Source organism: Bos mutus, chromosome 2 (assembly GCF_027580195.1).
Source record: "Bos mutus isolate GX-2022 chromosome 2, NWIPB_WYAK_1.1, whole genome shotgun sequence".
In the NCBI taxonomy this organism is placed as follows: Eukaryota; Metazoa; Chordata; class Mammalia; order Artiodactyla; family Bovidae; genus Bos; species Bos mutus.
In genome coordinates, this window is record NC_091618.1 from 32868424 (window position 1) to 32883305 (window position 14882).

The 14882-nt window shown below is 38.6% G+C and overlaps 1 protein-coding gene across 1 annotated transcript in view; it reads left to right on the plus strand.

Annotated features, from left to right (window-relative positions):
• The window catches only part of ABCA12 (ATP binding cassette subfamily A member 12), a 200098-nt gene that overhangs the window by 169051 nt on the left and 16165 nt on the right, over positions 1 to 14882 (plus strand). The window contains exons 39-44 of the mRNA XM_005909592.2: positions 3328 to 3433; positions 7568 to 7622; positions 8185 to 8362; positions 10441 to 10556; positions 11667 to 11826; positions 14627 to 14880. Of these exons, the coding sequence (XP_005909654.2) occupies positions 3328 to 3433; positions 7568 to 7622; positions 8185 to 8362; positions 10441 to 10556; positions 11667 to 11826; positions 14627 to 14880 (869 nt within the window). The remainder of the gene's footprint in view (positions 1 to 3327; positions 3434 to 7567; positions 7623 to 8184; positions 8363 to 10440; positions 10557 to 11666; positions 11827 to 14626; positions 14881 to 14882) is intronic.

The following is a 14882-nucleotide window of genomic DNA, read 5'->3' on the forward strand; positions in this document are numbered from 1 at the left end:
AAATGGGAATACCAGACCACCTGACCTGCCTCTTGAGAAATCTGTATGCAGGTCAGGAAGCAACAGTTAAAACTGGACATAGAACAACAGACTGGTTCTAAATAGGAAAAGGAGTACGTCAAGGCTGTATATTGTAACCCTGCTTATTTGACTTATATGCAGAGTACATCGTGAGAAACGCTGGGCTGGAGGAAGCATAGGCTGGAATAAAGATTACTGGGAGAAATATCAATAATCTCAGATATACAGATGACACCACCCTTATGGCAGAAAGTGAAGAAGAACTAAAGAGCGTCTTGATGAAGGTGAAAGAGAAGACGGAAAATGTTGGCTTAAAGCTCAATACCCAGAAAACTAAGATCATGGCACCCAGTCCCATCACTTCATGGAAAATAGATGGGGAAACAGTGGAAACAGTGTCTGACTTTATTTTGGGGGGCTCCAAAATCACTGTAGTAGTGACTGTAGCCATGAAATTAAAGACGCTTACTCCTTTGAAGGAAAGTTATGACCAACCTAGATAGCATATTCAAAAGCAGAGACATTACTTTGTCAACAAAGATCCATCTAGTCAAGGCTGTGGTTTTTCTAGTGGTCATATATGGATGTGAGTTTTGGACTATAAAGAAAGCTGAGTGCCAAAGAATTGATGCTTCTGAACTGTGGTGTTGGAGAAGACTCTTGAGAGTCCCTTGGACTGCAAGGAGATCCAACCAGTCCATCCTAAAGGAAATCAGTCCTGAATATTCATTGGAAGGACTGATGCTGAGCTGAAACTCCTATACTTTGGCCACCTGATGCGAAGAGCTGACTCATTTGAAAAGACCCTGATGCTGGGAAAGTTTGAAGGCAGGAGGAGAAGGGGACGACAGAGGATAAGATGGTTGGATGGCATCACTGACTCAATGGACCTGGGTTTGGGTTAACTCTGGGAGTTGGTGATGGACAGGGAGGCCTAGCATACTGCAGTTCATGGGGTCGCAAAGAGTCAGACACGACTGAGTGACTGAACTGAACTGAACTTGTGTGTTAATCGCTCAGTCATGTCCAACTCTTTCTGACCCCATGGACTGTAGCCCACCAGGCATCTCTGTCCATGGAATTCTCTAGCCAAGTGGGTAGCCATTCCCTTCTCCAGGGAATCTTCTTTATCCAGAGGTCAAACCCAGGTCTCCTACATTGCAGGCAGATTCTTTGCTGTCTGGGCCACCAGGCAATGCTTTTAAAAAACATGGAAACTTTACAGAATTTGATGATATAAACAATTCCGTTGATGTTTTGCTTCTAGACTATATCTATGCTTTGTATTTGAAACAAGCTAGAGTCACAGAATCAGACATGTATGATTACCCATATGATCACAAGTAGTCTTTAAATCTTAAATCGGTCGTAACATATTTCTCATTTGTTAGTATGAGACATGTACAAACTTGTGGGAAGTGAAGAAACAAATGCTCATTTAGTGGCTTATAAATGAAGCACTAGTGTCACATTTTATACCAACTACCTTTACATCCTCACAACATCCCTAAGAGATAGATACTATTGGGTATATTTTAGCTGGCTTTTATAAGGTCATGTAGAATGTAAATAGTAGTGCCAGGGACTTGAATGCTCCCCCTTGTTTCTTTTCTTCCTCTCTCCACACATAGAGTAAATATTCTTACATAAGGGAGTTTGAACATTAAATAATTTCTCTCTAAATCAGATTTGTAATTTTGAGTTACTAATTGCCTTTCTTGATTTGAGGTATACCAATATTTTAACCTCAGATATGCAGATGACACCACCCTTATGGCAGAAAGTGAAGAGGAACTAAAAAGTCTCTTGATGAAAGTGAAAGAGGAGAGTGAAAAAGTTGGCTTAAAGCTCAACATTCAGAAAACGAAGATCATGGCATCTGGTCCCATCACTTCATGGGAAATTGGGGGGCTCCAAAATCACTGCAGATGGTGATTGCAGCCATGAAATTAAAAGACACTTACTCCTTGGAAGGAAAGTTATGACCAATCTAGATAGCATATTCAAAAGCAGAGACATTACCTTGCCAACAAAGGTCCATCTAGTCAAGGCTATGGTTTTTCCAGTGGTCATGTATGGATGTGGTGAGAGTTGGACTGTGAAGAAAGCTGAGCGCTGAAGAATTGATGCTTTTGAACTGTGGTGTTGGAATAGACTCCTGAGAGTCCATTGGACTGCAAGGAGATCCAACCAGTCCATTCTGAAGGAGATCAGTCCTGGGTGTTCTTTGGAAGGAATGATGCTAAAGCTGAAACTCCAGTACTTTGGCCACCTCATGCGAAGAGCTGACTCATTGGAAAAGACTCTAATGCTGGAAGGGATTGGGGGCAGGAGGAAAAAGGGACAACAGAGGATGAGATGGCTGGATGGCATCACCGACTCAATGGACGTGAGTTTGAGTGAACTCCGGGAGTTGGTGATGGACAGGGAGGCCTGGCGTGCTGCAATTCATGGGGTCGCAAGGAGTCAGACATGACTGAGCGACTGATCTGAACTGGACTGAATATTTTAAATATGGGCTTCCCTGGTGGCTCAGTGATAAAGAATCTGCCTGCCAGTGTCTGCCAGTGCAGGAGACGTGGGTTTGATCCCTGGTTCAATAAGATCCCCTGGAGAAGGAAAGGCAACCCACTTCAGTATTCTTGCCTGGAAAATTCAATGGACGGAGGAGCCTGGTGAGCTACAGTCCATGGGGTCAGAGAGAGTTGGACATAACTGAGCGACTGAGCAACAACATTTTAAATCCCTTTCCTTTTGACATAGAAGATAAAGTAACTCGCTTTCTTTTGAGTTGTAACTAGGAATAAAAAGTTAGTGGGGGTATTTCAAGGTTATCAATCTTGTTGCTAAGGACACAGTGCCTGTATATGTATTAATATTTTATTTCTTTCTACAGCCTTGCCTGTATGCCATTTGTTTTTATTATTATTATTATTATTATTATTAAGAGACAGATTGCCTTACTTCTAGTTCCAGAATCACCATAGACCAACCACAGAGATGAAGATAATAATGACTTCTGTTTATTTCAAGCTTTACCTGTAGAGAAAGTCTAGGATAACTACTAACTTGGTGCCATCAAGCAGGAAAAAGTTGTTTTCATGATCTCCACCCATCTCTAGGTTGGAAACTTAGAGTTTTGTGGTCAGCACTCTGGTGGATGGTTCATAATCTGCTAAGATGAATAAGTTACTGGGGAAACTGGTGCATTTATTTTAAATATAAATTATATAGTCTGTAAGATATAAAGACTGCCTAATTTATTTGAACACCATACTGATCTTGTCTTCTTTTGGAATGTTACAGGTATGGTATGATCCAGAAGGCTATCACTCCCTTCCAGCTTACCTCAACAGCCTGAATAATTTCCTCCTGCGAGTTAACATGTCAAAATATGATGCTGCCCGACATGGTAAAGTTATTTACATAGAAGCTCCTTGTATTGAAACTCTTGCTACTCTACATGTGAAAATATGCATTAGACTCCATTTCCTCCCTGTGGCAGCTATTTTATAGTATTTAAACCACAGATCTTTAAAAGGAGTTTGGAAGTAGTAACTACCACCAGATGGAACATTCTGGATAATCCCCTCAATTTCAGGTTAATTTAGCTTCTTAATTTATCAAGTCAGGATAATAATGCTGACTTTATACTTATTTCTGTTCTTACACCTCATAGTTATATCTCACAGGAAAACATTTTATAACTATTTACTTGTACATAGGCTAAAAAATAAAGTGATAATGTCAATAAATATTATACACAAATCCAAATGTGAAAACAAAACTTTAGAAGTTCTACCAGAAACGAAGTGTTACCATTAATTGAGTACTTACCATAAGGACACATGCTTTGTGTAAAATATTGCTACTACTTAGCACCCTCTTATGATGAGTATTATTGTTTCCTACTATTATTTCTCTGGGAGTCAGAAGTGGGATTTGAATCCAGGTTTGTTTGGCTCTTGCTGCTTCATTTTCCCAATACTTCTCTATACTCAACAAAGTCTACTATTGGGGTTTCTCAAGAAGCTTCCACATAGTCTTTTTTTTTTTTTTTTTAAATATTTACTTCTTTATATGGCTGCAGCAGGTCTTGGTTGCCTCACATGGGATCTGTTAATTGCAGCATATGGGATCTAGTTCCCTAAGCAGGGATCGAACCTGGGCCCCTTGTACTGGGAGCATGGAGTCTTAGCAAACTGAACCACCAGAGAAGTCCCTTCCACATAGTTTTTTTAAAGGGTTTGGAATTCAAAAAAGGCTGATTTTTTTTTTTCTAATTAAATTACTCTCCACTTCATCTTCTTAAGCCTTGCTCAGATTATTTTCCCATACAGATCCCCCAAAATAATAATAAAGATTGATAAAACGGAGGAACATATTTGCTTATCAATAGTTTCTAGCTTAATAAATGGGCTAACAGACTGTTTAAAAAAGGACTGCTGTCGCCTTCTCTTCTTTCTTCTCCCTACTGTCGGGCGTAATAGCGCGTGCTGGGCGTTCTGGCAATCGTGGAAGTAAACTGTAGAGTCAGATAGTCATTCTAGGGACAGAATCTTTCAGAGTGTTCATTTCTGAGAAAACAGTATTTTTCCCCACTGCTTTGACATTTTCCTAGCAGCAGGAACCATGAAGAAAATGACAAGATTGATAGATAGTGCTTAGATCCAGAGCATCAATAAAGAGTGTAGTCCAAAGTGGTAAATTAAGTTAAATGATGAGTAAACCCAGCTGAGTCTAGTGCAACCCGGTCTGAAATACTGTTGAATGTCTGACTTTCACTAGGATGTCTTACTGAGAGCAAAAGGTATTTGCTGCTGTGACAGTATAGGAACCATAGAAATGACTAGGAAGAAACGTTGCAAAGGTATGTAGGGAAGAAAAAGAGACAATGCCACTTTGAAGAATCAGCTTTTGAAACCTTTATTCAGGTTTCATTTATTATTCGTGTTCTTTACCAAGATGAAAGCAGTCAGAATCACTCTGGATCCCGGCAGGCTTGTATTTCTAAGTTACAGAGTATAAAGAATTAAGAATTCTGGAACATAAGCTTTATGTATTGACCCTAAAAGGAAATGTTTTTAATTTAAAAGTAAGGCTTAGCTTGAATTACATGTGGAGACTGGTAGTAGTGTGCCTTCTATTTTTTTTTTATTAACTTTTCTTATATAGGCTTGTGAAAGTGGTAACTTTCTACCCTATCAGTAAGGAGCTTGTTTTCTTTCAAAGAAGAAAACCATGTCACCTTAAAATACTTTTATTATATTGTAATGAGTGTATGGGATATACCATAATAATGTTGTTTTTAAAAATCAGTTCAAATAGCCTCCTGCCACCTCCCCATACCACACGAGCTGTTTTAAGCCATCTTTGTTGGATTCTACATGAATTGAGATTTTGCCTTTAGTTGTAAAATTGATTCTCTGAATTTTAACATGCTAATAAAAACCTTTTAATTAGCTTTGCTTTGCAAGTCAATATCTGTTATATTCATGTGGTTCCCTCTAGTGGTTAATTTAACTTGAAAATTCTGTTTTCCTCCCCTAGAATACAAATTTACTTGTTTTCACTAACAAATGTTGTACAACCAGGCTCTTCTCCAAAAATATTGATACATTGTCCTCTCTACCCTAATGTTTATTCTTATTGCATTACTACCATTGGTCAATGGGAAGTTACTCATTTTAGGCTTACAAGTGTAGAAACTACAGAAAATGTGTTATTTTTCATGTATATTGTATATAGGGGGATAATTGAAACTTTGAGGTTTTATTAGAGTCAATAAGCATTCATCGACTAATCACTGTACCCAAGACTGTGCTAACTGATATAGAATCCACAGAAAAGATGGTAATATAGATTCTAAACTCTGATAACTTGGTGTTGCTGCCAAAGATACAGAAAAAAATTGTTTCGGCAGCATTTTTCATATTGGAGTAAATGTATTTGTAAAGATTTCTCTGGTGAAATAGAGTACTTCTTGATTCTTAAATATCAATATAAGTCAGGAATAAGAGAAATGACTTCCCCTTGCCTATATTATAATCCAGCAACAAGGTTTAAGTAGGTCCCAAGGAAAACTGAGTCTCAGTAAAAGAAAACCCATTAATTTACACAAAAGATAAGAAAGATGCATTCCCCCAATGATTTAATTAAAATTATACATCAAATTGATTATTATTGCTGTTAGTTTCTTTGTTTTGCTTTAACTTTTATATATTTTTCTTCAATACAGAACAGTTGCAGATTTTAACCTTAAAACATGTCATAATCTACTTAGTAAAAATTATAAATTTAAGTTAATGGAAAGAATAGAGCTTTAGAATAATCTGTATTTGGTACCATGGAACAGTCTTAGTATCTAATATAATGAACATATACTATATAAACAGTAAGTGAGAAAGTTCTTGCTCAGCTTTTGACTCTACGGGGAAAAGTACGTAAGAGATATCCTCACTCCTATCCCTACTGTTTCCAAAGTTACTCAGCATAGGCTTTGCCTTCACATGGTGGCCCTTTGCAAGACCTCCCAGCCCATCCGGGCCCTGGCTAGACAGTATCTTCTCAGGAAAGGGAGGCAAGCACTGTGCTACCTAACTCAGAAAATACAACCAACCCTGGGGGGTACAAGTAATCTAGGACTGTATCGGAATTAATCGACTACTTTTCTGGAGCCAGCTAGTTTCTCTGAATCCTTTTGTATCTTTCTGTCTCAATAAAAACCCCTCCAGAAGCTGAAGCTCCCCAACTCTGCTCCTGGTAGAGTTCTAAAGCAGTAGGTATCTTAGAAGCAGTAAAGGAGGAGAAGGGATCCTTTCAGGCTGCAGTATTTCCCTACCATGACCAATGGCACAATGACGGGCGGGGTGGAAAGTGTCTGTTCTTTAGGGGATCCTCATGTAACTGGTCTCCCTTTGACTTGTTTCTTCACATGTCATACATTTCTAAAGTGCCATAATACAAACATACATATTGCCAGATGGAGAGAAGAAACTGGAAAATAATAACTTAAATGTAGTAGATGGGAAGTGTGCTATATATAAAAAGTGTAAATTCTTATCCCTTCCCCCTCAAATTCCAAGCACAATGTGAAAAATGGTTTGGGTTTTTTCCTGTGAGCATTTGAGTGCCATCAGTTGTATGGTATTGATGAGATTGGGGTTGTGGGGCAGAGGGGATCATTTTATTTTATAAAATAATCACCAAAGTAAAATTCTTTTACGATATTACATATTATTCATATAAATATTGGTATTTATTTTTAAATAAATATTTTTATTGGAGTATACTTGATTTATAGTGCTATGTTAGTTTCAGGTGTATTGTAAACTGAATCAGTTATATGTATACATATATCCACCCTCTTGTTTTTTTTAAGATTCTTTTCCTATATAGGCCATTACAGAGTACTGAGTACAGTTCCCTGTCTGTGCTATACAGTAGGTTCTTATTAGTTACCTATTTTATACAGTAGCATGTATAAAAATTAGTGTTTTTGATTAACTGAATACATACTAATGAAAAGAACTATCTCCTCTTTAAGGTATCATCATGTATAGCCATCCTTATCCAGGAGTGCAAGATCAAGAACAAGCCACGTAAGCAGATATATCTGGCCTGACTCCTTTCTCCTTGGCATATTGAGAAGTGCTATAATTAGAAATCACAGTTGTATCTGAATGAATGTTAATCTAGAAGAGCTGGTAATATAAGTTACTGACTGGGATAAAAGGCAGTTTCTGAAAGCGTGTAGAGTGAGGTTGTGAAGTAGAGCTTGTTGACTGTAGCTTCATAGAATCTGCTGCTTTTATAAGTCAAGTGCATAAGTGCTTCATCATTTCAATGTCCCTGCATAGCATTTAAGTATTGTATGATTTCTGTGCTCAGGATCTATGTATCTCTTGCACTCACCCTGTAACCCCTAGAGACTCAGGTTTTTCTATCAAATATCCCTAGTCGATTCAGATGCACTCAAGCTATTTATCCCAGGGTCACAGCCGAGTCATGTGGAAGATATTATCCGGCTGCCTTGTAGGAAGACTTATTTGTGTCACAGCCAACTCTTGTACTGTTTTGTTGATGGCTTTTGCCATGAATCTTCCTGAAAGGAAGAGTTCCCCAAACTTATGTGTGCTCTCCTCTCCCTATTGCTCACTACAGAATGAGCAGCTTGATCGATATTTTAGTGGCACTCTCCATCCTGATGGGCTACTCTGTCACCACTGCCAGCTTTGTCACCTACGTTGTACGGGAGCATCAGACAAAAGCCAAGCAGCTGCAACACATTTCAGGCATCAGTGTCACCTGCTACTGGGTAACCAACTTCATTTATGACATGGTGAGTCACTTGTCTTTGCAAGAAAAACAGGACTGATTTGGATAGTTGTTGTACAACTGCTAAGTCGTTCGTGTCTGATTTTTTGTGACCCCATGGACTGCAGCACAACAGACTTCCCCTCCACTGTCTCCCAGAGTTTTCTCAAACTCATGTCCATTAAGTCCATGATGCCATACAACCGTCTCATACTCTGTCGTCCCCTTCTTCTCCTCCCCTCAATCTTTCCCTGCATCAGGATCTTTTCCCATGAATCGGCTCTTCTCATCAAGTGGCCAAAGTATTGTAGCTTCATCTTCAGCATCAGTCCTTCCAACATATATTCAAAGTTGATTTCCTTTAGGGCTGACTGGTTTGATCTTGCAGTTCAAGGGACTGTCAAGAGTCTTCTCCAGCACTACAGTGCAAAAGCATCAATTCTTCAGTGCTCAGCCTTCTTTATATAGTCCAACTCTAGAAGACAGGTTTTTTTTTTTTTTTTTAAAAACAAGTTCACAGTTTATTTCTCAGGCATCCTGCTGAAAGCTGCTGGAAATAGGGATCATAGCTTTGACAGAGGGCAGGTGTGGGGGAGACCAATCTCCTCTGTCTATGGAATTTCCCAGGCAAGAATACTGGAGTGGGTTGTCATTTCCTTCTCCAAGAAGACAGTTTTATGTTTGAGACTTATTTGTCTCAGTTTGTTCAGATTATTACCACAAAGACAGTAAATTAAGGAAAAAAAATTTGCATCAGGCTTATATTCATCCAGTGGTTGGAAAAAAGAGAAATCCATCTGCCCTGCCCTTATCTCCATGGTCTGAGGACTTATATCAGATTCCCCAAGACACTTGCTAGAATGCAGGTCACTGGTCCTCACTCCAGACTCATGTGATCTGTATCTTGGGAGTGGAACCTGGAATTCAACCCCTTCTCCAAGTTATTTTAAGTACATTGAAATTTGAAATGAGAGAAATGGAAGCTTAAAGCAAAATAGTCTTGCCTAGTGGCAACACATAAACAAGTTTATAAAAATTTAATCAACTAATAGTGAAAAATCTGAAGTAATAGCCTCTGCTGAATGACACATTAGAGAAGATTAATAGGGAAAATAAAGGATGAATTTCATTGATAACTCTCTTATTTGCATAAATTGGTCTCAAAGTTCAGATGGTTTTTCTTGACTCCAAATGTGCCAACCTTGACCAAATGCCTGGGATGGGTATGCATTTGTCTGGTAATTATGGAAAAATTGTCTGAGTTGCTGTAAAGACCATTGGCTTGAAGGACTGAAGAGTAATTAACTGCCTATCCATTTGGTTAATGACTCCAGTGAGGTCTGAAATGCATTTGTTGTAGAAGTCAAATCTTAGAAAAAAAAAAAAAACAGTAATGAGTCCTGTGGACTTAATAGGAGCTTTAATGTGTCAAGAAAGCTAAAAGTGCACACTCCTATGAAGGGCTACTTACTACTCAGATCCTGTTGTTATATTTCTGGTGCTCATTCCAGTATTAGGACAATTTCCTCCCTAATTAAATTACCATCTCTTTCACTGTGTACATCTTGCCGCAAACTCCTCAGCATTTACTATTTCTCTTGCCAATGAAACACTGAATTCTTTGTTTATGTCCTTGTGATTCTAAGAATGTGTAGTACCCACCGTCCCGCTGTTTTGCACAGAGTGGCTCACACTGACAACCAAGCCTTAGAAGTCGGCCATCTGAGAGAGTTCCAGCATTCAAAATAAAATCAGTACTTTGAGGACTGAATCTAATACCAAGATACCTGGCTGTCTTATCTTTTTCACTGACCCTCTGTCACCAAATGATCCCAAGTCTCAAAGTCTGGAGGCAGGAACGCCAGGGACTCGGAGTCTCTCTATAAAGATGGAGACTGGCTTGACCTCTTGTTGCAGGAGATGAATTCAAGAGTGAAATCAATGTAAAATGAACTGAACATTACAAGCAACAAGAACATAGATAATAATTCATTTCCTAAAGTGTTTCTAGGTCGATTTGTTACAGTTTTAAACTAGACGGGCTATCGATTCAAAAAAAGAAAAACTTGCCATATGCTAACATTGTTTTCCGTGTTCCCATAGGCCTTCTACTTGGTGCCTGTAGCATTTTCAATTGGTGTCATTACAATTTTCAAGTTACCTGCCTTCTACAGTGAAAACAACCTAAGTGCTGTATCTCTCCTGCTTCTGCTGTTTGGGTAAGCTGCGGTGAAAGAAGAATTTACAGAATTAAATGCTCCTAGACGCAAACCTAAATCTCATTAGCTAATTTACAAATGTCTTGGGGTTTCATTCGCCACAAGTAATGATTAGCAATATATTACACTTGCTAGTCCATAGTTTGTAAAGTGTAATACTTGTGAAAATTAATGTTGTTGTTAATAGTATACCTATTATTAATGAGCACTTAACTGGGTGCCGAATGTTACACTTAGCAATTTATATTTGTAATTTAATGTACATCAAATGGACTCTTCAAAATGATCAGAAAAATGTATAGACATGTGTGAATTTATGTATTAACAAATTGTGAGTACATATAAATATATATGATGTTAAAAAGTGAATATGTTCATGTATATTTATTTTTATTATGATGAATGCCTAAGAACACAAACATAAAATTGTTTCTGAATTAGGGTAATTAATAGGAACAGTACAGTTCAATATCAATACTTTAGTAGCAGTTCTTTTTGCCCTGAATGCATGAGTAGTATCCATTTAGTTAGCAATTGTAGCTGATGAAGGATCTCTCTGTCTCTAGTTTTACTTCTTTACCCCAAAGGTCACTCAAGTGTTTGCTCAAAACAGGACATGCAGTTTCTAAGCACGCTCTGTCTTCTTAGCTAGCCAACAATGATGTCATTTTTCTTTCTCAACTTTAAATTATAATACATGTATCTATTAAACTCATATTCCACCCCCCAAAAAAAATCTTGACTGGGTCAGGTACCAGTATTGTATTATTTAGTTGCTCAGTCATGTCTGACTCTTCACGAGTGAAAATTAATTTGTGGTTGTAACGACTACTCAAGATTCCTTCAAAGTATGCTTCATGATTTAGTCATATGGTGACATTGTAAAATACATAACATCTTTATTGTGGGGGTAAAAAAAAGTGTGCGCTTCAGATTTTTTTTTTTTTTTTTGGCTGTTGTTAAAAAGAGATAAAAAAGAGGTCTAACTACAAGGCTTGACAACTCATCCTAATGTTTATTTTCACTTTGGAACACCATCTAAGCTATTTATTTATTTAGTAAAAGAGTAATCATGGTATGATTTTAATTCTTAGTATTATTATTATAAAGGTATGCCACATTTTCTTGGATGTACTTGCTGGCTGGGTTCTTCCATGATACAGGAATGGCTTTCATCACTTACGTCTGCATCAACCTTTTTTTTGGCATCAATTCCATTGTTTCCCTGTCGGTGGTGTACTTTCTTTCCAAGGAAAAGCCTAATGATGCGGTAAGGTCCTTTATTAGTCTGCTAAACTTCAGTGATTGAATCAAATGCTTCAACGTGTTCAAGGTGGAAAGATTTTTTGTATTTCACATTCTCTAAATAGAATAGAGGAATTTCATTTGATTGTATTAAATGTAGTGGAAGGGAAACTATGGCCTTTAAAAATTCTTTTTAGAATTTTTAATTTAATGTCTCTGGTTGTATTTATCTAGTTTAATGTCTCTGATTGTATTTTTTGGTGAAACACGTGCATCATTTTATTGTAGAGCACCAAGCAAGGAGTCGAGTCAGCTAACACTCAAAGGGCCTAAATTCCCCTGGTGGCTTTCAGAGAAGGGTTTTTAAAGACAGGGTGAGGCATACAAGGTTGTGGGGTATGTGATCAGCTTATGGACATTCTTCTGATTGGTTGGTGGTCAGGTTACTGGGGTCAATCTCATCAGCCTTCTAATTCCAGTCATCTGGGGTCTTTGTGCTTGTGGGCAGCTTACAAGTTAACTTCTACCACCTGGTGGGGTTTCAGTATCTACAAAACAGCTCAAAGGATTTGGCTCCCTGATTGTATTTATGCAATGACAAAACTATTGACATTTGATAGGGCTTGAGTAGGGAAATGGAGGTAATCAGTCAGATACTTTGTATGACACTGGAGAAATCATGCAGCCAATCAGTCAGCTAAATTTCTTCAGTTCAGTTCAGTTCAGTCGCTCAGTCGTGTCCGACTCTTTGCGACCCCATGAATCACAGCACGCCAGGCCTCCCTGTCCATCACCAACTCCCGGAGTTCACTCAGACTCACATCCATTGAGTCGGTGATGCCATCCAGACATCTCATCCTCTGTCGTCCCCTTCTCCTCCTGCCCCCAATCCCTCCCAGCATCAGAGTCTTTTCCAATGAGTCAATTCTTCGCATGAAGTGGCCAAAGTACTGGAGTTTCAGCTTCAGCATCATTCCCTCCAAAGAAATCCCAGGGCTGATCTCCTTTAGAATGGACTGGTTGGGTCTCCTTGCAGTCCAAGGGACTCTCAACTGTCTTCTCCAATTCCACAGTTCAAAAGCATCAATTCTTTGGCGCTCAGCCTTCTTTACAGTCCAACTCTCACATCCATACATGACCACAGGAAAAACCATAGCCTTGACTAGATGGACCTTTGTTGGCAAAGTAATGTCTCTGCTTTTGAATATGCTATCTGGGTTGGTCATAACTTTCCTTCCAAGGAGTAAGCGTCTTTTAATTTCATGGCTGCAGTCACCATCCGCAGTGATTTTGGAGCCCCCCAAAATAAAGTCTGACACTGTTCCACTAGGTGCAATGTTTGTGGCTTTAGTTTCCCATGAAGTGATGGGACCAGATGCCATGATTTTCGTTTTCTGAATGTTGAGCTTTAAGCCAACTTTTTCACTCTCCACTTTCACTTTCATCAACAGGCTTTTGAGTTCCTCTTCACTTTCTGCCATAAGGGTGGTGTCATCTGTATATCTGAGGTTATTGATATTTCTCCCGGCAATCTTGATTCCAGCTTGTGCTTCTTCCAGTCCAGCGTTTCTCATGATGTACTCTGCATATAAGTTAAATAAGCAGGGTGACAATATACAGCCTTGACGTACTCCTTTTCCTATTTGGAACCAGTCTGTTGTTCCATGTCCAGTTCTAACTGTTGCTTCCTGACCTGCATACAGATTTCTCAAGAGGCAGGTCAGGTGGTCTGGTATTCCCATCTCTTTCAGAATTTTCCACAGTTTATTGTGATCCACACAGTCAAAGGCTTTGGCATAATCAATAAAGCAGAAATAGATGATTTTCTGGAACTCTCTTGCTTTTTCCATGACTTATTAACAAATTGTTGTGGTATGGGAGGGACAAAGACAACATGTCTTAGTTGTATGACTGTGAGTTAAGATTCATTTGAACATTCATAGAGAAAAAACCTAACTCATTCCCTTTCAGTCATGTATTGGGATCTACTTCATTGTAGGCATCACTTTCCATTCATAGCTAACAATTATGATTAGTGAGAAGGGAAGCCCTAACAATGCTGGACAATTGAATGGAAAAGAATAAAGAGAAAATTAAGTAAGGAATAGACAAGCATACTCCAGAAGGAATAAGAAAATTCATGAGCTGCAAGTGGTTGGTCCCAAGTATAAATAGCATGAAAATGTGCCATTTGCTCCTCTTTGAGATAGGCTGTTTCTCCTTCTGTATCATTTTACCATTTTATTCCCTCTTCAAGTAGGAATTACCTTAGATCCAAATCTTTACTAAATCCCTCTTTACTCAGGCACCTACCTATGTGTTAGTTGCTCAGTCATGTGCAATTCTTTGTGACCCCATGGACTATAGCCCACCAGGCTCATTTATCCATGGAATTCCCCAGGCAAAGATACTGGAGTGGATAGCCATTCCCTTCTCCAGGGCCTTCAGTCCCAACCCAGGGACTGAACCTGGGTCTCCTACACGCACGCAGATTCTTTATCACCTGAGCCACCAGGGAAGCCCCACAGATACTCTGTCACCTTGCTATTACTACATTCTGAAGTCCCCAGGGTTTGACCTGACACCTTAGACCATCTCAAATATATATAATCCTTTTCTGCTTTTCTTTTGGTAATAAATCAACACCATTTGGTTATAGTAAATGTTTATGTGTAAATTCAGCATGTACATGCAATAATTACCAATCTAGATAAGCTTCTCAAGTTTCAGTATTTATCTACATCTAGTTTCAAATTTTCATCAATTTGTTGGAAACTTAACACTGGACTTTATTTATTTATTTTTTTTTCTTTCTCTTATTTCAGACTTTAGAACTTATTTCTGAAACCCTCAAGCGCATTTTCCTGATTTTCCCACAATTCTGTTTTGGCTATGGTTTGATCGAACTTTCTCAACAACAGTCGGTCCTGGACTTCTTAAAAGCATATGGAGTGGAGTATCCAAGTGAAACTTTTGAGATGGATAAACTAGGCGCAATGTTTGTGGCCTTAGTTTCTCAGGGAACCATGTTCTTTTTCTTGCGACTTTTAATCAATGAGTGGCTAATAAATAAACTCAGGT